Genomic DNA, 27,555 nt, shown 5'->3' on the forward strand with positions numbered 1-27,555 from the left:
CCAGGACTCTGGAATTATGGTTGTCGACATCAAACTACTGAAGGCGGTCCGGAATCCATGAATAGGTGAGAGAGAGAGAGACCCGCCATACAGAAAGAACGAAAAAAAAAGCCCTCTCAAAGGGGAGCAGACTCCTTTTATGTTGCATTTTTGGCAACCTTTTTATTGCCACGTTTTTTCTCGCTAGGTACCAATCCTTTTTCTTTTGCACACGGGAAGATCCTCTCCTCCGTGTCTTCCAAGAAATATGAGTGTGCGCTGTTCTCCATGCAAGTGCCACTGCCTTAGGCCAAGGGTTCACCCGAAAGTTTCGCCAGCAGACTTTGAACTTTTTTGATTTTATCTCATGACATATTTCATATAGAATGCCTCTTAATTGTCACAGTTTACAAAACAGATCGTATTACTTAGATTAAATAAATTCCATATTAGGTATCCAATTTATAGCACCTTTTACAGTCTGCTTCTTTACTTAAGCACAAGTATCTCTTTGTAGATTTATTATACTTGTTAAATCTTGAATGAAAACTCTTCATTCAAAATCTAACAATAGGCATCATCGAACATTTTTACACAATACAACCTTTGTGCGTAAAAGTGTTGTCTTCTTTCTTTCTCGGGGTGTAGTGCGTGCATTAACTGCAACTTGTAGCCTTTCCTATGCACTTGTTTCCTGAGAACATGCCATACCATTGCTTGAGGAATTCCCAATTCCATGTTTGCGTACAAATGTTTGTCAAATTCTTTCAACATTAACTTCAGAAATATGGATGACCTGAACTTTTTCTTTACAGATGCATCCCACTTCTTGTTTTGTACCATGAGTAAATCTGCTTATGATGAGAAAGTTCTTTCTTAAATTTGTGTGGAATAATACAAAACCCTTTCTCTGTGGGAGAAAAAGTGTTTTGTGTTAGCACCGCTTTCCTGCATCTTTATTTAAATGTCTCTTTGAAGAAGCCATTTTTGTTAACTCTTTGAGCAAGCAACTGAAGGATCTTTTTGTTTCAAGCACTTACAGTGCACTCTAGTAGCAAGAGCCTGCTACTAGAATGTGGGGGAAAAAGCAAACTTTCATAGTTTTCCTATCAGATGATGTATAACATGTTTGTATCATTTGAAAGAAAAATTTTGCAAACAAATACAATCTGCTCCCTCATTTTGAATAACCCTGTATGTTAGATTACACTCACAAGAAATCTGGTAAACACAGCTTGAGATAATGGCAAAAGTTTGTCTTTTATACAGTTACTGTCTGACCACAGATGTCAGAACCTCAGCTGGCAATGTGCTAAGAAGAGTCGATTCATATTGAAGGGGAGAAAGGAATAAGGTGATGTATGACTTTATCTCATCAATACATGAAATCATGTGCTTATACATGCTTATACATGCTTATACTATACATACAATTTTCCAACTGTTGTCCAAGCAAAATAGTTACCATTCGAAAAACTAGAATTTTCATAGCAGAAAACTTTCCAACATATAATAAACACTCATCCAATGAAATGCATTCCTTACCCTATTATCGGAATGGATTCGCCACCGTCTGCAGAAATGTCGAGAGGTCTCACAGTAGCAGTTTTATAGATTAGATTTTATTAAAGACGTGTCGTGGTCATTTAAATGTGTTGAGAGAAGAGATGTAAAAAATCCAGAGGATGATCAAAATCTAGGTTGATCGATGTAATTAGTAGCATCTTAAGAAAGCCAAAATGTAAGATCTAACAATTTTGAAATCCTGAAAAATAACAGATTAATATGGAAGTAAAATTTTGATATGAAGTATTATGGGATAGTAAAGATACTATGATATATTAATATCATAGTATCTTGTGCAATCCTTGAGGGTACATGTCAGGAATTTGTCTAAAGCTTTAATGCCTTTCCATCTTAAAAATAATGATTAGGTTAGGTTTTGTCAATTCTGGAAGCTGCTAAGCATTCATCACTTTTTACATACAATTCTGTTGCTCTGTTTTATACCTGTTGAATCCTCATGTTATGTCAGATATGACCTATTAGCCTGTTCATAAGAGGGTCCACAGTATATATTATATATATATATATAATATAGTCTTTCCTGAATATTATCCTACTGCTGGCCTGGACATGCTCCTAAAATTTTCATATCAAAATTTTAGAGCATGTATTAATTTTCTTTAAGTGAAGTTTCTTTTCGAGTTTTATACAATGTTAACCAAAATACTAATTTCTTAATCTGCTTTGACTATTTCTGAAGCCTGTCCAGACTATTTGTTACAATCTATTAAATTTCAATCTCCACCTCCCTGTCCACTTAGTATTATTGTGAAGAAATATGAGGTTATCTGAATAATTTACTAATTTATTCATTTTGATGATATTAAAATTCCAGGTGGATGATGAGGATTATCTGATGTTCTTAAAGGTGGGTGATAATTAAGTGCTAACAAATATCTTGGCATTTCTTTCAGCTTGATTAGTTGAATTGTGGACATTGTTCAGGTTTTATTTTGTATATTATGTAAACAATCAGCACTCTGCAGAGATTTACATACCAAACCAAATTAAATGCATGTTCATCAACTGCAAGGAATGCCTAGGTAATCTGTAAGAGAATTATGTATCGTGTTGGTAGGACTAAAGCTTCATGCTGAAAATTTAAATATATTGCATCAGTATTCCTATGATCTTTTTGTATGTTCAGCTTTTACTTTAAACACTTAAGACCAATTAAAAGGAAGCATTTGCAACTTAACCACATCTCTCTACATTTTCCTTTTATTAGTGTATTTTGAAGTGCCCCACCACATTACAATACTCTTATAGAGAGCTCCATCAATGTTGGCCACAATATATATGTAGTACCTCCATAGCACAATTGGAACAACGGGACGTTGCACCTTATATTTTCATCATGACAAGGAATCTTGATATGGGCTTTTTCAGTTGAAGGTGAGTTAGCTGACCTCATACAGAGACAGGAGTCTGACAAACTCTGGTTTGTATTTCTGCATACAGGCAAATTTCCATGAAAACACACAGTTTACAGACAAAAAATACTGTTGATGGTGGTAGTAGGCAATAAATGACATTGTATGTCGATTCTACCAGTGTTGTGGTAGTAGCAGTTGGAGGATTAAGTAGGGGAGAAAAGCATTCTCCTGTGACAAGTCCTTGCCTCCTCGTAGGTGTCACATAGTAATAAATAAGATGGCACCAAACAGATATAATTTTTTGCAGGTGATTTTGCTTTGAAAGGTATTTCATGAATAGTGTGTATATATATGTATTTTCCTGAATACTCCAGGCTTCAGTTCTAATGATTTCATGCCAGTATTCAAGTTCATTCAGACTCAGTGTTATCTGCTTCTATACTAAAATTTATATTTCACTCTAAAAATGACAGAAACTTTAAGTAAAATTGCATTATGTTAAAAAATGCTAATTTTCTTGACCATAACAGTTATAAAAATACTTCTAATGGGACTATATTGATCAAGTACATATAATAAACAACTATGCTTTACCTAAAACATAGTTGTTTATTATTTATTATATGTACTTGATCAGTATAGTCCCATTAGAAGTCTTTTTATAAAAGTGTGTTAGTTTCATTACTTAGCATGTAGTTGCACTTCTGGTTCTCTTGAAAGTTCAAGAATTAAAATTGTGTGAAATATTTTCCATCATCAAATTCCTGACATGTACTCTCAAGGGGGTGTACATGAAAAATTTACATCATTACTAACTTCCTACCTACAATTTTCCTCCAAATCATTCTTGTACTTGTCAGATTTTATGTTTCTGGTCGAAGCTGTGTAACTAAGAGGAGACCTCCACATAGCCTTTAAAGGAATGCATAGAACCGACCAGGGCGTCTGACCTAATGACCAATCCTCACCTTCTCGTGGTGCAGTTTGTTGGGTATCTACATGGATACTGAATGAACGAGGATGGGCTGGCAATTTGGGATTTAGCTGACCAAATGTATTCTTATTGGCTTAAACCAATATAGAAAATGATGGTACAACATGACAAAATTTCATACTGGCTGAGGCGTTGCCCGGTTAAACAAGGCCTCTGTTGTTTTCGCCAGGGAACCAGGGTGAACAGCGAAAAGTCAGCTACTAGAACAAATCTGAAAGCACACCCCAACTCAACATCACCAGAGTTAAAGATCGGTACTATCAATATAAGAAGCCTGAATGGCAAAGAAATGGAGCTAGCTCAAGAATTAGATAAGTACCAGATCGACATAATAGGGGTGACTGAAAAAAAAAAGACAAAAACTGGTGAGATCTTTCTGAGCAATAAATATAAAATGTTATATTCAGGAAATGACAATCAAGGAAAAGAAGAAGTAGCCATAGTTCAACACAAAATATGAGGCTAATCTTCTTGAATGGCAAGCAGTCTCAAGTAGAGTGATGTGGGCATATATCAGAATGAGGAATTGGACAATGAGACTTATTTGTGCCTATGGTCCCACAGAATTTTCTACTAAGGTAGAAGTGGAGGCATTTTTTGATGCTTTAGAAAAAAGCAACTGACACAATGAAAAAGGACAAGTTGGTCCATGTCATCATCATCATCATCAAATTCCTGCCATGTACCCTCAAGGGGTGTACAGGATATGATAGTACTACATGAAAAAAATTACATTATTATTAATTTCCTATCTACAATTTTCCTCCAGATCAGTCTGTTACTTGTCAACACTCCAATATTATCAGATCTTATATTTCTATCGTCTAAAGCACTTTGTACTGTATCAATCCACCTATATCTTGGTCTTCCTCTCGGTCGTTTTCCTGCCAACCTGGCAGAGAACACTTCTTTTGCTAATCTTTCCTCGCCCATTCTGTTTAAGTGACCATACCACCTGAGATTAGCTCTGCTAACGCATTCCTGGATGCTGACAATGTCAAGTTCTTTCCTAATATCCTCGTTTTTAATATGATACTGCCATTGATGCCATCTGTTCACGCCTATAATCTTTCTCAGGACTGTCATATCTGCAGTCTCTCGTCTTTGGTCAAGTGTTTTACTTCTGACCCAGCTCTCAGATCCATAAGTTAAAACTGGTTTGAACACTGTCTTGTATACAGCTAATTTAGTGTTCCAACTAATTTCTCTCTTATTCCATATGAATTTATTCAATTGACTTCCCACCATACCAGCTTTGCTGATTCTGTTGTCTATTTCTATATTTAGTTTACCAACTTCAGTAAAAATTGTGCCTAAGTAGCTGAAATGTTTTACTTGTTCCACAGGTTCTCCATTCACAACACAGTTGACATTTTCAATGATTCTGCCTATTTTCATTGTCTTTGTCTTTTTATTGCTGACCTTCATACCATATCTATTACAACAGCTATTCAATTTAGTCAGAGAATCTTGCAGACTTGTAGCGGATTTATTTAGAAGTATAACATCATCCGCATAAAGCAAAGAGCTGACATTAACATCTCCAATTTTGATATCAGGTTTAATACCACATTCCTTCATAATGTGATCCATATAGATAATGAATAACAGAGGGGATAATGTACATCCTTGTCTCACACCAGATTTAACATTAAACCATCTTCCTGTACTTCCTTCAATTCTAACTGCTGACTCACAACTCAAATAAAGACTAAGTATTGCTTGATATAATGCCCCATTGACACCATATAACTGCAGCGTATTGAATAGCTTCTCTCTTGGCACCTTGTCATATGCCTTTTCCAAATCGACAAAACTTAAATACAGATCTTTGTTATATTCCCATGCTTTCTCGACTATTTGTCGTAAAGTGAAGATCTGATCCTGACAGCCTCTATTTGGCCTGAATCCAGCTTGTTCTTCACCAAGCTTTTCTTCTGCAATTCTTCTCAACGGTTTCTCAAGTATACTTGCATAGATCTTGCCAGGAACACTCAGTAGGGAAATACCTCTGTAATTCTCACATTCAGTTTTATTTCCCTTTTTATATATGGGTACTATGAGAGCTCTACTCAAATCATCGGGAATTCGTCCCTCTGTCCAGGCTTTCTGAACTATGCAGTGCAGCCACTGTAAGACTCTTATACCACCATACTTCAGCATTTCTGGTCGAATATCATCTACTCCTGCTGCCTTTCCACATTTCAAGCCTTTGATGGCTTTTTCTACTTCAAGTATGGATATGTATTCCTGACTGCATGCCTGGTCAGTGTTTTTTATCACTGTGCTGTCATCACTGCTTGTTTCATTTAGCAGTTTTTCAAAGTAATTACTCCATACTTCAAGGATATCTTTTTCTCCTGTTTTCATTTCACCTTTATCATCTCTAATTCCTTTTACAGCACTCTTTCCTCCATTCCTAAGCTTCTTCAACAACCTCCAGAATATTTTGCCACATTCTTGATATTTATTGTCTATATTCTTGCCAAAGTCCTCCCATGACTTTTGTTTAGCTAGTTTTACACACTGTTTAGCTTTCTTACATTTGTCTCTGTATTCTGTAAGAGTAAAAGCTGACTTATTTGCCAGGAACTTTTGATATGCTTTCTTCTTTTCCTTCACTGCCTCTTTAACTTCCTGTGTCCACCAGGGAGTTCTGATTTTTTTATCCTTGCACACAACCTCACCACATGCCTCTCTGGCAGAATCAATCAATGTTTCCTTCAGAGTTTGCCACTGAATCTCCAAGGTTTGATTCCTGTTCTCAAACTCTTTCATTTTCTTTTCAATAATATTTCTGTATTTTAGTCTACAGTTCACATCTGAGAGCTGCTCAACTTTTATTCGCTTTAAAACTTTCTTACATGTTATTCTTTTCAATGTGAAATTCAATTTTATCCTGCTCAAGACTAAATAGTGATCACTTCCAATTTCAAATCCTCTGTACACTCTGGTGTCCTGCACCAGGGAGAAAACATCACTATCAACAATAACATAGTCAATGAGACTTTTCTTATTCCTAGCCTCTTCTCTCCATGTGAATTTATGCACATTTTTATGTTGGAACATCGTGTTAGTAATAACCAGTCCATGTCCTGAGCAGAAATCCAACAGATATTTGCCATTATTATTAGCTTTGCTCTTTTCTCCAAATTTTCCCAAAATAGTTTTGTATGTCTCACAATCATTTCCTACTCTACTATTTAGATCCCCAACAAGGACCAACTTTTCCTTTTTCATTGTGTCAGTTGCTTTTTCTAAAGCCTCAAAAAATTCCTCCATTTCTACCTTAGTAGAACCTTCTGTGTGACCATAGGCACAAATAAGTCTCATTGTCCAGTTCCCCATTCTCATATTTGCCCACATTACTCTACTTGAGACTGACTGCCATTCAAGAAGATTAGCCTCGTATTTTGTGTTGAATACTATGGCTACTCCTTCTTTTCCTTGATTGTCATTGCCTGAATATAACATTTTGTATTTATTGCTCAGAAAGATCTCACCAGTTTTGGTCTTTTTTGTTTCAGTCACCCCTATTATGTCGATCTGGTACTTATCTAATTCCTCAGCTAGCTCCATTTCTTTGCCATTCCGGCTTCTTACGTTGATAGTACCGATCTTTAACTCTGGTGATGTTGAGTTGGGGTTTGTTTTCAGATTTGTTCCAGTAACTGACTTTTCGCTGTTCGCCCTGGTTCCCTGGCGAAAACAACGGGGGCCTTGTTTAACCGGGCGACGCCCCAGCCGGCATGAAATTTTGTCATATTGTACCATCATTTTTTATTTCGGTTTAACCAATAAGAATACAATTTGGTCGGCTAAATCCCAAATTGCCAGCCCATCCTCGTTCGTTCAGTATCAAAGTAGATACCCAACAGGGTGCACCACGAGAAGGTGAGGATTGGACATTAGGTCAGAAGCCCTGGTCGGTTCTCCGCATTCCTTTAAAGGCTATGTGGAGGTCTCCTCTCAGTTATACAGCTTTGACCCTAAATAGCAGAGTGGGAAATGATTGTCAGACATACAAAAATAATTTGGGAGAAAAGAGCAAAGCTAATAATGGCAAATACCTGTTGGATTTCTGCTCAGGACATGGACTGGTTATTACTAACACCATGTTCCAACATAAAAATGTGCACAAATTCACATGGAGAGAAGAGGCAAGGAATAAGAAAAGTCTCATTGACTATGTTATTGTTGATAGTGATGTTTTCTCACTGGTGCAAGTGTACAGAGGATTTGAAATTTGAAGCGATCACTACTTAGTCTTGAGCAGGATAAAATTGAATTTCATATGGAAAAGAATAACATATAAGAAAGTTTGGAAGCGAATAAAACTTGAGCAGCTCTCAGATGTGAACTGTAGACTTAAATTCACAAAGATTATTGAATTAAAAATGAAAGAGTTTGAGAATAGGAACCAAACCTTCGATATTCGGTGGCAAGCCTTGAAGAAAACACTGATTGATTCAGCCAGAGAGGCATGTGATGAGGTTGTCTGCAAGGATAGAAAAATTACAACAGCATGGTGGACACAGGAAGTTAAAAAGGAAAAGAAGGAAGCATATCAAAAGTTCCTGGCAAATAAGTCAGCTTTTGCTCTTAGAAAATACAGAGACAAATGTAAGAAAGAAGCACTGCATAAAACTAGCTAAACAAAAGTCATGGGAGGACTTTGGCAAGAACATAGAAAATAAATATCAAGAAGGTGGTAAGATATTCTGGAGGTCATTGAAGAAGCTTAGAAATGGAGGAAAGAATGGAGGAGTTAGAGATGATAAAGGTGACATGAAAACAGGAGAAAAAGATATCCTTCAAGTATGGAGTAATTACTTCAAAAAATTGCTAAATGAAACAAGCAGTGATCGCACAGTGGTTTAAACACTCAACAGGCATACAGTCAGGAATACATATCCATACTTTGAAGTAGAAAAAGTCATCAAAGACTTGAAATGTGGAAAGGCAGCAGGAGTAGATGATATTTGACCAGTAATGCTGAAGTATGGTGGCATAAAAGTCTTACAGTGGCTGCACTGCATAGTTCAGAAAGCCTGGACAGAGGGACGAATTTCCGATGATTGGAGTAGAGCTCTAATAGTACCCATATATAAAAAGGGAAATAAAACTGCATGTGAGAATTACAGAGGCATTTCCCTACTGAGTGTTCCTGGCAAGATCTATGCAAGTATACTTGCATAGAATACTTGGCAATGGTGGTGAAGAACAAGCTGGATTCAAACCAAATAGAGGCTGTCAGGATCAGATCTTCACTTTATGACAAATAGTTGAGAAAGCATGGGAATATAACAAAGATCTGTATTGAAGTTTTGTCCAACTGGAAAAGGCATACGACAAGGTTCCAAGAGAGAAGCTATTCAATACGCTGCAGTTATATGGTGTCAATGGGGCATTATATCAAACAATACTTAGTCTTTATTTGAGTTGTAAGTCAGCAGTTAGAATTGAAGGAAATACAGGAAGATAGTTTAATGTTAAATCTGGTGTATGACAAGGATGTACATTATCCCCTTTGTTATGCATTATCTATATGGATCACATTATGAAGGAAAGTGGTATTAAACATGATATCAAAATTGGAGATGTTAATGTCAGCTCTTTTCCTTATGCGGACGATGTTATACTTCTAAATAAATCTGCTACAAGTTTGCAAGATTCCCTGACCAAATTGAATAACTGTTGTAATAGATATTGTATGAAGGTCAGCATTAAAAAGACAAAGACAATGAAAATAGGTAGAATTGTTGAAAATGTCAACTATGTTGTACCTGTGGAACAAGTAAAACATTTCAGCTACTTAAGCACGATTTTTAGTGAAGATGGTAAATTAAATATGGAAATAGACAATAGAATCAACAAAGCTGGTATGGTATGCAGTCAGTTGAATTCACCAAGCTTTTCTTCCACAATTCTTCTCATTTTCCATTTACCATTTAATCAGGTCTGTATGAAATAAGCAATCATTAGTTTTTCTATATGATTACAATTTGAGATATACATAGAAGTGACTATTTTAATGACAAAATAATGTAGCATGTGTGTAACTTTCTTTGTAGGACAAAGTACTTCTATCATGGAAGGTTAGAATGGGATGAAAAGAGCTCAGCAGGTCGTTATGTGAGAGAAAATTGCAAACCGCTCAGGGTAAGGATGTCAAAAAATTTTGAGATTTATAAAATAGATAGCTAAATTTTAGATACTTTAAAAATCGTTTTTCAGTAATTTTGACATATGTATCAAGATAATTTACAAACATCACTTTATAAATTCAATAACGTTTCTTCATTTTCTGGTATGTAACAATGAAAATTGGTAGTTGAACATCATTACTAGTTTCTTATCAACAGTTGCCTAAGCAATCTTAATTACATTAGTCCAACAATTATTTTTGGGTTCCTATTCTAAAGACTATACCAACTTAGATTGGCTGTGTCTACACATTCTTAAATAATGCCATTTATGAATGTAATTAATTTTATTATTCACATTCATAAATGGCATTATTATTATCTGAGACATCCAGGGAGTCAAGGCCTCATCGAGGGAGGCTATAACTCATCCAAACCAGCTATCATACCTTCCCTTAAATTCATTCACACGAGATGCACTCACTACCCCTAAGGGCAAATTAATCCACTCACTCCCCTCTGGGAGAGAAACTTAGCTCTTCCTTTCTTGACTGCAAATAAATTTAACATCCATGGACGCCCCCATGTTCTCTCCCCATCTTCTATATAATGAAAACTTTCATCAGTTGATATCCTATAACACCCATTCAAAAGTTTATAGACCTCTATGATATCACCCCTCTTTCTGCTGTTAACCAGAATCTGCAATCCACATACTTGCAATCTGTCCTCATAATCTAAATCCCATCGAATTGCAGGATAGAGAAAAGAGCACATTTGAGGCCATTTGGTGTGAGATTGTGGCTAGCAGAACAAAATATACAATTCGGTGCTGCTATAGACCAGGTGATGGAAAAGATGGTGGTGACAGTATGCACAAGCAAATAGAAGAATTGAGTGGAAGGTGGGTAATTATTATGGGAGATTTCAACTATGTCGCATTGATTGGAGCGAGGAGAGGACACACGGGAGGAAGGAATTGGATTTTATGCGGTTATTAAGGGATAACTATCTGCGACAGCATGTAATGGAAAATACTAGGGGTCAGAGAGTGCTTGACCTGGTAATTACATCTGAGGATTTGGCTGTAACAAATATGACCACATTGCCACCAATCGGTAAGAGTGATCATAGGGTCTTAACTTGGGAGGTGGCTAAAGGTGTAGAATTTTCAATTAAGACAGGGTACATGTGGAATTATCGGGCTGGAAAGTATGACAAGCTTAGGAGTTTGATTGTTTCAGTGCCTTGGCATGTACAACTGCAAGGACTAGAAGTTGATAGTGCATGGGAAGCAGTTAAGAAGTGTTTGCATGAAGCAATGGCTGACTGTATACCTAGAGTGTGAATAATAAATCAAGTAGGAGTTAAATGGATGAATAACACCATTAAGCTTGAGCTGCAAAAAAAGAAACAACTATGGAGGGAATTTAAGGAGAAAGGTGACCGGCAGGCACATGAATGGTATAAAGCGCAGGCCAGAAGGGTAATGAGTGTGGTAAGAAAAGCAAAAAAGGATTACGAAAGAATATTGGCCATGCAGGCTAAAGAGAATCCTAAACAGTTTTTTCGATATGTTGCAAGTAAAAGGAAAAATGTATATGGCAGAATGATTTTCAGGAATGCCGATGGTAGGGAGGTAACTGAATCAGTTGATATAGTTGAGTTACTGAGTGAGCACTTTGCAAGAATATATCATCCAGGTGGTCACATCTGTGGGATTGGATGGTATACCAGCTCGTGTTGTACGAGAAGCGGCTAATGAATTGTCAGTACCCTTGACCCATTTTGTTTAATTTGAGTCTCGGATCTGGATTAATCCTGAGGGGGGTGGAAAGACGGGAAAATAGTTCCACTGCATAAAGGTGGCTCCAAGACTGCTGTTGTAAATTACCAACCGATTATCATATCATGAATCATTGTCAAGGTCTTAGAGAAATTAGTCAAGAAAAGAATAGAGGAGTGCATAGATGAAAATGGAATATTGCATGGGGGACATTTTGTGAAGGGTAGATCATGCCTCAGTAACTTGCTTACATTTTATAACACAGTGACGACTGAACTGGATAAGGGTAATGGGTTTACAGTGATTCTACTGGACCTTGCCAAGGCCTTTGACAGGATACCACATGGAACCCTAATCAGTAAACTGGAGCAGATGGGGATTCATATAGGATTGGTGAGATGGATAGGAGGATGGTTGATGGAGAGAACCAGAGAGTGGTTTATTCAGGAGTTGAGTCTAAAAGACGGCTTGTGACTAGTGGTGTGCCACAGGGCTCTGTTCTTGGACCACTGCTTTTCAATTTGTTCATCAATGATATAGGAAAGGATCTGAGAGGAAGTGTTCACTTGTTTGCTGATGATGCAAAGTTGGGTAGAGCAAGTGTGAGTGCACAGGATGTCAAAATTTTACAGGATGATTTGAATAATTTGGAGGACTGGGCTAGGAAAAATGGATGTCAATTTAATGTGGCAAAGTGTAAGGTTCTGCACTTTGGGGTGAAAAGAATAGCAGCAGTATATCACATTGGTGGAACCGTACTCCAGGAGATTGATGAGGCCAGGGATTTGGGAGCATTGGTGGATAGGGAATTGAAGTTTAGGGGGCACATTGCAAAAGTGGCTAAATCAGCTCATCAAATCACTTGGCTTCTGAAAAATACTTTAACATGCAGAGAGTGAAAGACAAAAGTGGCTAAATCAGCTCATCAAATCACTTGGCTTGTGAAAGATATTTTTGAAAATAGGACTGGTGGTGGGATGGACTAGGGGCCATGCATGAAAGCTGGGCAAGAATGTGGTTGACAAGGGTGTTAGAGCTAGGTTTTTTTACTTGGAGAGTGGTGAATGAGTGGAATAAGCTGCCAGAGTCTGTTGTGGGTGCTACGACCATGAATGAGTTCAAGACAAGGTATGATAGAAACTGTGTGAATGTCGAATGTTGACATGATGTTAGGGCCTCCCTCGATGAGTCTGTCGACTCCTTGGAGTTGCCTGGAATAATAATAATAATAATAATCCAGGTATAACGTTTGTAACTCTTCTTTGCACCCTTTCCACAGCTTCTTTATCCCCTTGGAACCTGGGAGACCAAATCTGTACACAATAATCCAGGTGTGGTCTTATCAAAAACTTATAAAGAGGCAAATTGTCCTCTTTGTCCTTACATGTCAAGGTTTGCTTCAACATCACAATTAACCTCTGAGTTGTTTTTGCTATGTGACCTTTGAACTTTAAATTCCTATCTACCAATATGCCAAGATCCCTTGCCTCTTCAGTTTCTTGTAGCGTAACCCCGTTAATATAATATGCTTCTGGAACTCTAATCACGCCAAGTGCATAACTTTACACTTACATTAAATTAACACCCATTTTGTTTGTCCAAATTTCCAGTGTATTGAAATCATTTTGTAATTGCTGTCTATCTTCGCATCATCGGCAAACAATTGCACATCTGATGTTAGATCCTTCCTGATGTCATTAATATATAGATTGAACAATAATGGCCCAAGGTCACCTTAAATCTGGAAGATTCACACCCACTGTATGCCACGTTTTTGATATCTGTCTGTCCACCATCCCCTGATCCAAGTCAAGAGTTTATATTCCAATCCCATATCTCCAGTTCATGCAACAGTCTTTTGTGTGGTATTCTATCAAATGCCTTAGAAAAATCCAATATTATCGTAGTGTATCCATTCCCTTTATCCGACTTGGCTGTAACATTGTTAGAAAATATGAGCAAATTGCTAAAACATGACCTGTCTTTAGTAAACTCATGCTGTTCGTTGCAAAGTATAGCATGTTTTTCTACTGATTTCTGTATGCGAGTTCTTACCAACTTCTCTAAAATCTTATAAGAGATACTGATACGAGGGTTATTTTTTTGCCAAAATTTTCAAACAAGTTAAACACATTTTTTTGGAAAAAATCACCTTTATTTCTCAACATAGTCTCCGTCGATATCTACACATTTGGTCCAGCGAGTTTCCAATTTTTCATCCCATCTAAAAGGTAGGATTTGTCAAATTGTCCAAAATAGTCATTGACAGCCTTGATGACATCCTCGTTTGAAGAAAATTTTTTCCCACCGAGCCAAATTTTTAAATTTTGGAACAAGAAAAAGTCAGATGAGGTTAAGTCCAGAGAATACGGTGGATGTGGAGCTAATTCAGTTGAACATTCCTTTATTCCATCTTTCCTGATAGATAAATTCTTATACAACAGCTCTTCAACCTAATTTTCATGAATAACTCTTCATACAATGTAACAATAGCACTGTGCACCATGTTACATACACCTGGTTGATGTATCTTAGCAAAGTGAGCACACCCATTAACTGAACAATCTCATTATCTTCTGACACTCAAGCACCATCTACATTCAATAAAGTTATTTTCTTTTACTTGCGGCATAACGATAAAATACTTTTGGATTGCTTTTAGCTTGTATGGTCAATTTCTTTTCATACTCTGATTTAGCTTTCATCACAATACTCGTTACTTTTCTTTGCCTGAGCTTTATATATTTCGTAACTCCTCTCACTCTTATTCTCACAATATTTTTTCCATATCTTCTTCTTGTGGATTTCTTGCTTACATCTATTTCACTCCAAACCTATTTATTCTTCGAACACTAGGGATACATTTAGATTACCTCATTTAAGCACTTAGATTCCCATGCATTGCTGACATTGGTCCCATGGTATCAGTTACTGAATGGAGAAAAAATCTAAGTTGATCATAATTTGCAGCTTTGTAGTTCAAGTAGTAACCTGTTTTAATCGGAGCATCAATACAAATAGATACTTTACAAGAAAGCACAGCATGATTACTGTTGGTTAACACCAATTGGTTGTAAAATAGCCATATTCTTGACAGAGATCCCTTCTGATGCTATGAGCAAATCCAACACTCTTTGACCTCAAGTTCCTTCTTTCACGTGCTGCTTGAGAAAGTTGTCTCACAGCAGTTCATTAAATTCCTCTTCTTTCTTATCATGACATTTCTCTCTTACCCAATCAATGTTTGGAAAATTAAAGTCACCTATAATGATCATTCGTTTTGTACCCATAAGGCTAAATTGGCGATGCATTTCTTAGTCCCCTCCACTTCACACCAGATACTCAAACTCACTGCTACATGAGACATTGTTACCATCATTGTTTTCTTGTGTTTCTACCCTAACCGGACTTAAGTTATCTGATATCATTAGTAGCACTCCTCCTCTCCTATCATTCCTAAAAATAGTATACTCATTACACTCGATCCCACTTAGCATATTTGATTCTAATGCCAACAATCTTAGGCCACATCGTATTCAATAAAGCAATGAACTCAATCCCTTTGTTTCTAATGCTCCTAGCATTTGTGTATAGACATAATAAATTACCACCTACCCTATTTGGTCTTGTTCAAGAATTTTCTCTTTTCCCTCCCCAAACACACTTAATACGTCTGAATCTAAAGCATATTTTTTCCATCCCTTCGTCATATACATATCTTTATCACGTTTACTTACCATAGCTGAACTTTCACATTTTCCCCGTTCCTCCCTTGTTAGAAATTTTCCCTAAATATTGTGCCCTTTCTCCTTAACTATTTTATTCTCCCTAATAACTATTCTAATTATTAACTATTAATAGGAATATATAAATAGTTAACTATAAAAATTAGTTGCATATAAAAATTATCCCTAAATATTCTTGAATATGGTGCTCTCATCCTAACCATCCTATCCCAGTTCTGTAGCTACAGAGCTTATAGTAAGAAAGAAAGAATATTAATAACTTTATATGAAATAAAATTTTTCAGAAAGCTAAATATAATCGAAATATTAAATAATATGAGAAATATTTCTTTTTCGCTTATATCCATGAAGAATTTTCGTGTAATGAATTGCTCGGACACGTAAATTAAAGATACCAAGAAATTATATTCTTGGTGTAATCCTTTATCCAAGTGTAAGCAAACGTTTGCGCATGAAGTAACTTCAAGACTGGGCAACTCGTATACAGAGGCTAATGATTTCACATCACTTGCCTTAGTATCCCATAATGCAAAGCATATGTCCTTACGGACATATATGACTATGCATTATGGGAATGGTTACTCCCCAGAGGTTTCGACCTTTATTGAGGTCTCATCAGTGTGAGCCAAACCCAGAAGTGATACCAAGGTTGGGTCTGGCTCCCGCTGATGAGACTTCAATAAAGGTCGAAACCTCTGGGGAGTAACCATTCCCATAATGCATAGTCATATATGTCCGTAAGGACATATGCTTTGCATTATGGGATACTAAGGCAAGTGATGTGAAATCATTAGCCTCTGTATACGAGTTGCCCAGTCTTGAAGTTACTTCATGTGCAAACGTTTGCTTACACTTGGATAAAGGATTACACCAAGAATATAATTTCTTGGCATCTTTAATTTATCCAATTATCTGCAATTCATTCTTGTGAATTATGCAGTGTAGTCACTAAAACTTTTGTCTACTCCAGCTGGCTTTTCAATTTTTTGATGGCTATGTTCTTCTGCTTGCATTCCTCTTAAGCTACCACAGTGTTGTCACTACTTGTTTCTTGGGCAGTCTTTCAATGTAATTACTGCAGAATAGAATATGCATATCATCATTTCCATTTACAGTATTGTTTCCTCTGGTTCTGAGCCCTTTTCAATAGTCTTAGAACATCTCACCTTCTTGATATTTAGTTTTCCATATTCTTACCAAAATCTTTATTTACAAATATTCCAAGAAATGAAACTGTGAATCACCTGGAAGACCTTTTTCCTCCGGACATCGTAGATCTTTATAAACATTGTATAAATGATACTTTTTTTCATGTATCAAGACAAATTTTGGGAACAAAAAGAAGGATTGCCTATGGGCTCTTCCCTCTCTCTGGCTTTAGCTAACTTATTTATAGAAAACTTTGGAAAATAATGCTTTAAACAATTATCATAAAAAACCAAAAATATGGCTATGCAATGTAGACAATATATTCATCATATGGCCAGGAACAACAGATGAACTCATTGCTTTCAAAGATTACCTAAATAATTTGCATAATATAAAATTTACTTTAGAACAAGAACTTAGGAAACCGCCTTTTCTAGACATTCTATTAGAATGTCAATAAAAAGGATAATAAACTTTCTTTCTCAATATATAGAAAACCCACCAACACTGGAGGTCGAATAAAAACCCTAAGGGACAAAGCGTATAACATTTCCAGCACAGAGAAATGAAGAATTAGAATATTTAACACAGATCTTTCAAAAGAATGGTTATGAAACCAAGACTATCAAAAATATCTGCCACACAGCTCCTACAAGTATCTCTCAGAAACAGATGCTATCTCGCTTCCATATATCAAAAATGTTACAGAGAAGATAGCTAAATTATTCATCATCATCAAATTCCTGACATGTACCCTCAAGGGGTATACAGGATATGATACTACTAAATGAAAAATTTACATCATTACTAACTTCCTATCTACAATTTTCCTCCAAATTAGTCTCTTACCTTGTCAATACTCCAACATTATCAGATCTTATATTTCTTTCATCTAAGGCACTTTGTACTGTATCAATCCACCTATATCTTGGTCTTCCTCTGAGTCGTTTTCCTTCCAACTTGGCAGAGAACACTTGTTTTGCTAATCTTTCCTCGCCCATTCTGTTTAAGTGACCATAGCACCTGAGATTAGCCCTGCTAACGCATTCCTGGATGCTGACAATGTCAAGTTCATTCCTAATATCCTTGTTTTTAATATGATATTGCCATTGATGCCATCTGTTCATGCCTTTAATCTTTCTCAGGACTCTCATCTGCGTTCGTGTCTTTGGTCAAGTGTTTTATTTCTGACCCAGCTCTCAGATCCATAGGTTAAAACTGATTTGAACACTGTCTTATATACAAGTAATTTAGTGTTCCGACTAATTTCTCTCTTATTCCATATGAATTTATTCAATTGACTGCCTACCATACCAGCTTTGTTGATTCTGTTGTCTATTTCCATATTTAATTTACCATCTTAAGTAAAAATCGTGCCTAAGTAGCTGAAATGTTTTACTTTTTCCACATGTTCCCTGTTCACAACACAGTTGACATTTTCAACAATTCTACCTATTTTCATTGTCTGTCTTTTTAATGCTGACCTTCATACCGTATCTATTACAACAGTTATTCAATTTAGTCAGGGAAACTTGTAGCGGATTTATTTAGAAGTATGACATCATCTGCATAAAGCAAAGAGCTGACATTAGCATCTCCAATTTTGATATCAGGTTTAATACACTTTCCTTCATAATGTGATCCATATAGATAATGTACATCCTTGTCTCACACCAGATTTAACATTAAACCATCTTCCTGTACTTCCTTCAATTCTAACTGCTGACTTAACTCAAATAAAGACTAAGTATTGCTTGATATAATGCCCCATTGACACCATATAACTGTAGCGTATTGAATAACTTCTCTCTTGGCACCTTGTCGTATGCCTTTTCCAGATCAACAAAACTTAAATACAGATCTTTGTTATATTCCCATGCTTTCTCGACTCTTTGTCGTAAAGTGAAGATCTGATCCTGACAGCCTCTATTTGGCCTGAATCCAGCTTGTTCTTCAACAAGCTTTTCTTCCACAATTCTTCTCAACCGTTTCTCAAGTATGCTTGCATAGATCTTGCCAGGAACATTCAGTATGGAAATACCTCTGTAATTCTCACATTCAGTTTTATTTCCCTTTTTATATATGGGTACTATTACAGCTCTACTCCAATCATCGGAAATTCGTCCCTCTGTCTTTCTGAACTATGCAGTGAAGCCACTGTAAGACTTTTATACCACCATACTTCAGCATTACTGGTCAAATATCATCTACTCCTGCTGCCTTTCCACATTTCAAGTCTTTGATGACTTTGTCTGCTTCAAGTATGGATATGTATTCCTGACTGTATGCGATCACTGCTTGTTTCATTTAGCAATTTTTTTGAAGTAATTACTCCATACTTGAAGGATATCTTTTTCTGCTGATTTCATGTCACCTTTATCATCTCTACATTACAGCACTCTTTCCTCCATTTCTAAACTTCTTCAACAACCTCCAGAATATCTTACCATCTTCTTGATATTTATTTTCTATGTTCTTGCCAAAGTCCTCCATGACTTTTGTTTAGCCAGTTTTACATAGTGTTTAGCTTTCTTACATTTGTCTCTGTATTTTCTATGAGCAAAAGCTGACTTATTTGCCAGGAACTTTTGATATGCTTTCTTCTTTTCCTTCATAATAGTGATCGTTTCCAATTTCAAATCCTCTGTACACTCTGGTGTCCTGCACCAGGCAGAAAACATCACTATCAATGCCTCTTTAACTTCCTGTGTCCACCCACCATGGATTTCTAATTTTACTATCCTTGCAGACAACCTCACCACATACCTCTCTGGCTGAATCAATCAGGGTTTTCTTCAAGGCTTCATACTGAATCTCCAAGGTTTGGTTCCTATTCTCAAACTGTTTCATTTTTTCTTCAATAATCTTTGTGTATTTTAGTCTACAGTTCACATCTGACAGCTGCTCAACTTTATTCGCTTCCAAACTTTCTTATATGTTATTCTTTTCAATATGAAATTCAATTTTATCCTACTCAAGACTAAATAGTGATCGCTTCCAATTTCAAATCCTCTGTACACTCTGGTGTCCTGCACCAGGCAGAAAACATCACTATCAACAATAACATAGTCAATGAGACTTTTCTTATTCCTTGCCTCTTCTCTCCATGTGAATTTGTGCACATTTTTATGTTGGAACATGGTGTTAGTAATTAATTCATTGTGTTTTATATATAGTTTATTAAAAAATGTGGTCCAATTACCGGAATATGCCATGTAAAGTTTTTTAATTAAGATTCTAGTATATGTTGTCATTTCCTGAAAAAAATTAAAAGCCATGTATACCCAACATATAAGTTTATTTAAAAGAATTAGGAATAGAGATTTTGTTGGCAAAGCAATCTTCTATTTTATCTATTACTGACTATATATATATATATATATGGAACAAGAAAATCAAGATACTAGTGCGTCTTGATTTTCTTGTTCATCTGATTGTTTTGGAGGTTGAAGTAGAAATTCTGTAACCCTCTCATGTAAGTAATGGATAATGTCTGTTTTTTTGTGCCAAGTGGTGATAAGATATGCTGTGCACAATAGTGGATTTCAATCCTACTAAAAATAATACAATAGAACATCTTATTTCAAGTGAAGTTTTTTTTTTTTAAATATATTTCTAGCCTGTCCTTTCTCCATAGAAGACTTTTAGGATCTTTGATAAAAAAGAAAATAAAACTGCTTTCTCTAAATTTATAAATCATGCAATATTAAAGTATAGAGTTTAGAAATATAAGTGAGATCTTCTTAACATGGATTTTAGGCCAGGTGGCCTATTCCAGTCTCATGCTATCTCTTTCTTAGTCTTCTGATTGTTCTTTTTCCACTTATTTTGTATCTGTATAATATTTTTGGTAGTCTGCTGTTGTCCATTATATTTAAATGGTCTATCCATTTTTGTTTATACTGTCTTATGTAGTAACAAATTGATTCTATATTCAGGGATTGTAAAATTTGTCTTCATTTGACATAAGTGAGATATTATGGACAAATGTAGAAAGAAACCTAAGTTTTAAAAAAATTCCCAGAGTTCATAACCTTCTCATAATTTTGGAAGTAAGGAAAAACTTATATAACTTTCTCTCTCTATATATTTTTAATCAATGGCTGCATAATGTTTTATTAGGCCACCAAGAGATCATTATGATCCATTTAACTGTCTGGCATAGGTTACATATATTATTGATTACAGCTATATGACTGAGATCAGTTCTAAGATGGATAATATGTGTCACTGACCTCGAGCCACACAGCTCATAGTAGCATTCAAAGACTTCAGACCATCCAAAACAAATGCTTACACATGATCCATGGTATATAAGAAATGAATAGCTCCACTGGAAACTAATATCCCAAACATCACAACCTACTTATGCTCTTTAGTTACTAAATTCTTCTTGGATGCTACCATCTGCCCTTAATGCACTGATCCAGGAAGCAACAGGCTATGATGAGAAGCTACAGATGCCCAAAAGCAATCCTGTTCAATAAATCATCTGTCACAGGTGTATCTTCTTTTCTGCTAACAGAAAAAAGGCCAATGTGCTTCAACAGATCATGCCATATCATTATCTGTAAATTTCTCATCGATTTATAGCTCAAAGTTTATTTAACTTGGCCACACTTTAAACTGATCCAGCAGTGAGATCCAACAGTTGAAACGTGCATTGCTGGGTGAGTTGTTTAATAGTGCAAGCCAAGACAACTCCGATTCCAGTCATGTTCTCATAAGCTCTATGGGAAATTTACGAAACTTCAGTTTCTCTCTACATTTGGTTATAAGTATATACTGATCCAGAATATCCTTCAATTTTGACATATCATCATCATCCTGGCATGTACAGGATATTATGATACTACTACATGAAAAACTTGCATCATTACTAACTTCCTATTAATCTTTTATCTGCCAAGACTCCAACATTATCAGATGTTATATTTGTGTCTTCTAAGGCACTTTTCATTTATCAATAGACCCATATCTCTTGATCTTCCTCTCTGTCTTTTTCCTGCCAACATGGCAGAGAAAACTGGTTTTGCTAATTTTTGCTCTCCATTCTGTTTAAGTCACCATACCACCTGAGATTAGCTCTACTAACACATTCCTGGATGCTAACAAAGTTATTTTCTAATATCCTCGTTTTTAATATGATATTGCCATTGGTTCACGCCCTAATCTTTCTCAGGACTCATATCTGCAGTCTTTGGTCAAGTGTTTTGATTTCTAACCGAGCTCTCAGATCCATAAGTTAAAATGAGCTTGAACACTGTCTTGTATACAGCAAATTTAGTGTTTTGACTAATTTCTCTCTTATTCCATATTATAAATTTATTCAATTGACTTCCTAAAATATCAGTTTTGTTGATTCTGTTGTCTATTTCTATATTTAATTGACCATCTTCACTAAAAATTGTGCCTAAATACCTGAAAGTTCTATAGGCTCTCCATTCAGGATGGAGTCGATGTTTTCAATGTTTCTGCCTTTTTTCATTTTATTTATTTATTGTCGTAATAAACCAAATTTATTATAACAGTTAATCAATTTAGTAAGGGAATCTTGCAGACTTGTACTGGATTTATTTAAAAGTATAACATCTGCATAAAATAGAGAGCTGAAATTATCATCTCCAATTTCGATATCTGGTTTACTATTGGTTTCTTTCATAATGTGATCCATATAGATAATGAATAGTAGAGGGGATAATGTACATCCTTGTCTGACACCAGATTTAACATCAAACTATCTTCCTGTACTTCTTTCAATTCTAACTGCTGACTTAGAATTCAAATAAAGATTAACTATTGCTGGATATAATGTTCCATTGACACTACATGACTGTAGCATTTTTAAATCCTTTTCTCTTGGTACCTTGTCACATGCCTTTTGTAGGTCTACAGATCTTTATTATATTCCCACGATTTCTCAGCTATGTGTTGTAAAGTGAAATTCATCTTGTTCTTCATCAAGCTCCCCTTCCACAGTCCTTCTCAACCGTTTGTTAAGCATGCTTGATTAAGTATACTTAATCTTACCAGGAACACTCAGTAGGGAAATACCTCTTAATTCTCACATTCAGTTTTATTTCCCTTTTTATATATGGGTACTATTAGAGCTCTACTCCAATCATCTAGAATTCGTCCCTCTGTCCAGGCCTTCTGGTCAAATAACATCTACTCCTGCTGCCTTTCCACATTAAGTATGGATATGTATTCCTGATTGCATGCTTGAGTGTTTTTTTTACCACTGTGCTTGTGCTGTAACTGCTCGTTTCATTTAGCAGTTTTTCAAATAATTACACAATACATTAAGGATATCATTTTGATATAATTATATAATTTAGTTCCATAGAGAACGTTGCATTTAAAAATAAAACAATATGATATAAAATAAAAAAATATATATATATATTGCACTCATTACTTCAGATAACAGAACATTTTAAATTGTGAAATATATAGAATAATTATGAATTTGAAATAAATTATAATGTAGGAAAAGGAATTATTCAGCAGTTTTTGGGAGTAAAATATAGCTGATTTCTTCTTAAATATTTCTTGCTTCTGGAAAAAGAACTCTTGATGGCTGTGCTAGTTGCAAAAGAGATTTTCTGAGAAATTATAGTGTGGAATAAGTTTCATCGTTAGCCTTAGAAACCATTCTATTTGAATGGTCGTGCAAGTTAAGTTGAGTCATTTGCTGATTGATTGTGTTTATGACACATTTAACAGGAATTTCTGCATCCCTAATAGAGATTACACAAAACAGGAGTTTTATGTTATTATTGATGTCTAGATTAGTCAAAGATGAAAATAGCAGTGTACATTGTGAAATATTACTCCATAGGAGAATATGTTTGACCAGGAAATCCTTATTGCATAATAATTTCCTGGTCAGCATTCAAGTACATACAGAAGAATATATGAAAGCTTACAAATGGAAAAATATTTAAAAACTTATCAGTGCTCAGAATTGTTAATTGTTACTTTCTCAGGATAGTAGCATCACTTAATATCAGGAAAATATGTTCTAAAATTAATGCTGTAAAGTTATTTTTGCACAATGGTGTGAGTGGTGGACAACACTTATCAGAAGATGGATAGGTGTTCATGATTTGACAATCAAGCAAGCACTAAATGAGGCTTGAATGCAACTCCATACATAAGCTGTCATCTGTAGGTTTTTTTTTTTATTGAAAGAAACTTTTCTTGCAATAGCCATACTCCTGTACCCATCTTATAAACTCCTGTAAGGAATGATATCAATGGAGTCTGCTTTTAAAATGGCTGTGTCCTGTGTTTAGACTAAATTGGATGAATATTGACAGGAAATTAAGAGCATTGCAATTAAAACTGACAGTACTGCTGTCACCCTTCAGCAATTTAAAGATTCATGCTCATAGCAAAAGTAAAAAATAATAATGACTGCTCTCTTTCTCTCACTCAATCATTCTCCTAAACAAACCATGATGCCTGAAATTCTGTTTATTGGATCCTTCAGATGCAAAAAAAACCTTAATTTATTTTTATTTATGGGGGAAATTTAAAACATGGCATATTTCTGCAAGGAAATGCCAAGAATATAAAACAAAACTATTTTTGACAGATATGTTGATCAGAGACGCTGATGCTTAGATTGGAAATAAGACTAAAAATTATCACATGGTCTCTAGCGACTGCCGACCTTACCCTAAACATGGCAGAGATGACTGGTGGTGTTGGCTCTTGTATTCCCACTTGTGGTAGTCCTAAATTAGTAAAGGCAAACCTCTGAAAAGTGCATCACACTAAACATTTACACTGGTTTACGGACAAGAAATCCTGATGAAACAGAGGGCAATATCGTGAAGCAAACAGCATCACTGACAAGTGTAAGCAAGAAGCAGTATACTGGATGAAGAAAGAACTGACTATGACGAGACAACTGCGTATGCTGGGGAAGAAGATACCTAGCACTGTAGGACCACGCATATGCTCAGTGAAATATGATGCCTTTATGCTGTCAGCAATTCTTCAGAAAGTGCACGATTTCTTCCGAAAGGACGAAATTCCTACAATATATAAGGTAATGACTGCTGTAAACAGTGATGAAGATCTCCCTCACATTTCATTAACAACAATGTACCTGTTGTTAAAGGACCTTGGTTTTGTTTACGCCACAAGAAAACAGTCATCGACATTACTTGAAAGGGAAGATATAAGTTTATGGCATCACCATTATTTGTGTTCTATCAGGAAATGTTGCGAGGGATGAAACATTTATTATACAGACGAAACCTGGGTGAATGTCGGTCACGCATGCACTAAAGTTCTCCAGGACACAACAGTAAAAAGTGCTCGTCGATTATTTTTCTTGGGCTTAATGACAGGCCTGCTTTCAGGCCTGAAAGCACTGAGTAGAAAGGGGTCCTGTATAATCATAAACGCACGCTGGCAGCGAAGACAGATTTGTAACAGGGGCCCTTGAAGTTTTACGAGCACAGAAATCATAAGGAAATGGATGGAAAGCACTACAAACATTGGTTCACAAACACGTTTTTGTCAAACATTGAGCTTAACAGCATTATTGTAATTGACAATGCACCTTACTGTTCTGTCCGACTGTAAAACGTGCCTTCTCAGGCTACATGCAAAAAGGACATTCAGAAGTGGCTGAAGGAAAAAGGAATGATTTACTTCTGAAATGGTGAAAACAGAACTGTTGAACTTGGTGGCAAATGTAAGAGTCAGTTTCAAAAATATCACATTGACAGTAACGGTTATTCGTCTTCCACCATACCATTGTGAACTGACCCCCATAGAACTTATCTGGGCACAAATTAAGGTTGCAGCTAAAAATACAACTTTCAATGTTGAAAGACTGGTCATGGAAGCATTTCAAAAAAAAATACTGAGTGCACATGGAAAAGTTGTATAACCCATGTTATTGAAGAAGAAAATTCTGGGCCCTTGATGGAATGATAGATGAGGTGGTGGAAAACGTGTTTCACAGTAGAGGACAGCTCTGAGTCTTTGGTTAGTGAAGATGCACAATCTGACGATACCACCTACAGCCTGAGAGGTGTTGATGAGCTTCCTCATTAAATTAATGAGGGGATAAGAGTGTTTATGTATATATTATTGTAAAAAAAGTCATGTTCGGAAATATGCGTTGTGACGAGCGAAGTTCACTTCATAATGTAAACAACCACTTATCTTAAGCCAGTTTATAATAAACTATATGACAAAACCTTCCTAAATGAAGAAAGCAAAGACAAATATAAACATATAAAAAATATGATAAATAGAAAGTGTAAAGAAATATCAGATCTAACAAAGACTGGGAAAATCGATGAAGCTTAACATTATAAAAGGAATAAGCCAGGGGAACGACGTACTTATAGATATGGAAGGAGTACTTAGAATATCTAGATGCCAAGACTATAGAAGACAAAACAAGACTTGATGTTGAAGAAAATGGCCCAAATTGAATAGGCACTAAATGAATTGTCGGCCAACAAAGCACCAGGCATTAATAGCATCCCCTCAGAATTAATAAAATATTCAGGAAACATAACTAAGTCATACCTTATTAAATGGATAAAAATCCTATTTTATATAAAATAGGATTTTTATCCATTTAATAACTATTAAATTGCCAGAAAACTAGCCTTTTGGCTTTTCATTTTAATTAAGTCATACCTTTTCAAGATCATAAAGGATATATATGAAAACGGGGATCATTCCCAAAGATTTTACACAATGCTCTATTGTACCCATTCCTAAAGTAAATAATGCAAACAAGTGCGAAAATCATCAAAAAATAAGCTTAATATCACATGCTTCGAAAATACTACTAAAAATTATACAAAAGACTAACAAAGAAGGCTGAAGAGTATATTGACAATGACAAGTTTGGATTCAGGAAACAACAGGGGACAAGAGAAGCAATCCTAGCTCTAAGAACAATTATCGAAAGAAGATTTGAGAAGAATCAAAATACTCTGATAGTCTTTCTCGACTTGGAGAAAGCCTTCGATAATATTGATTGGAACCAAATGTTTCACCTCCTAAAAATAAAGATAGATTGGAGAGATAGAAGGCTCATGTTTAATATTTACAAGCACCAAGAAGCCTTAATAGAAACAGCCATCAATAACACAAAAACCACAATAGCAAGAATATGTGGAGGTGTAAGTGCTCTCTTTCACCCATATTGTTTAATCTCTACATTAAAGATGTGATAAATGAAATTGATATTAACTGGCTACGGTTTGTGGATGATATAGCAGTTAACGAAGACTAACTGAAATCCACCCTGACAAAGATGGAAGAAATTTTCACAGTACAGCCTAAAAATTAATTATAAGAAAATAAAAACTATTAATTACAAGTGAAGCAAATCCAATGGAAATAAATAATAGCTTAATACAACAGGTATTATCTTGGAATTCTTATCACAGAAGATGGACGAAACCAATCAGATATTAAAGCACGAATAATCTTGGCCAAAAAAGCATTCTACAACAGAAGAAACATTTTTACCAGTAGAGGACTTAGCAGCCAGCTCAAAAAAAGGCTAGTGAAAACACATATGGAGCATTGCATTATATGGTTGTGAGGCCTGGACTCTAACAAAACAAGACATCAAAAAGTTGGAGGCATTTGAACTTTGGTGCTGGAGAAAGATGATGAAAATTAGTTGGACAGAAAGAAAAAGGCTAATTGGACACCATCTGGGGCATGGGGATCTATAGAAGGAAAGAGGCCATGAGACAGACCAAGAATTTCACATATAAATAACATAATGATGTTAACTGGCACCAAGAGTTATGAAGAG

General features: G+C 35.7%; 1 protein-coding gene across 9 annotated transcripts in view; it reads left to right on the forward strand.

Moving 5' to 3' along the window:
* Doa (CDC like kinase darkener of apricot) overlaps window positions 1–27,555 on the forward strand; it is a 390,113-nt gene that overhangs the window by 360,785 nt on the left and 1,773 nt on the right. For all 9 annotated transcript variants that reach the window (XM_090393402.1, XM_090393403.1, XM_090393404.1 and 6 more), the window contains one exon: window positions 9,990–10,077. In XM_090393402.1, the coding sequence (XP_090249528.1) occupies window positions 9,990–10,077 (88 nt within the window). The remainder of the gene's footprint in view (window positions 1–9,989; window positions 10,078–27,555) is intronic.

This window comes from Typopeltis vanoorti, chromosome 5 (genome assembly GCF_054136105.1).
Source record: "Typopeltis vanoorti isolate ZY-2024b chromosome 5, IOZ_Tvanoo_1.0, whole genome shotgun sequence".
NCBI classification, from domain to species: Eukaryota; Metazoa; Arthropoda; class Arachnida; order Uropygi; family Thelyphonidae; genus Typopeltis; species Typopeltis vanoorti.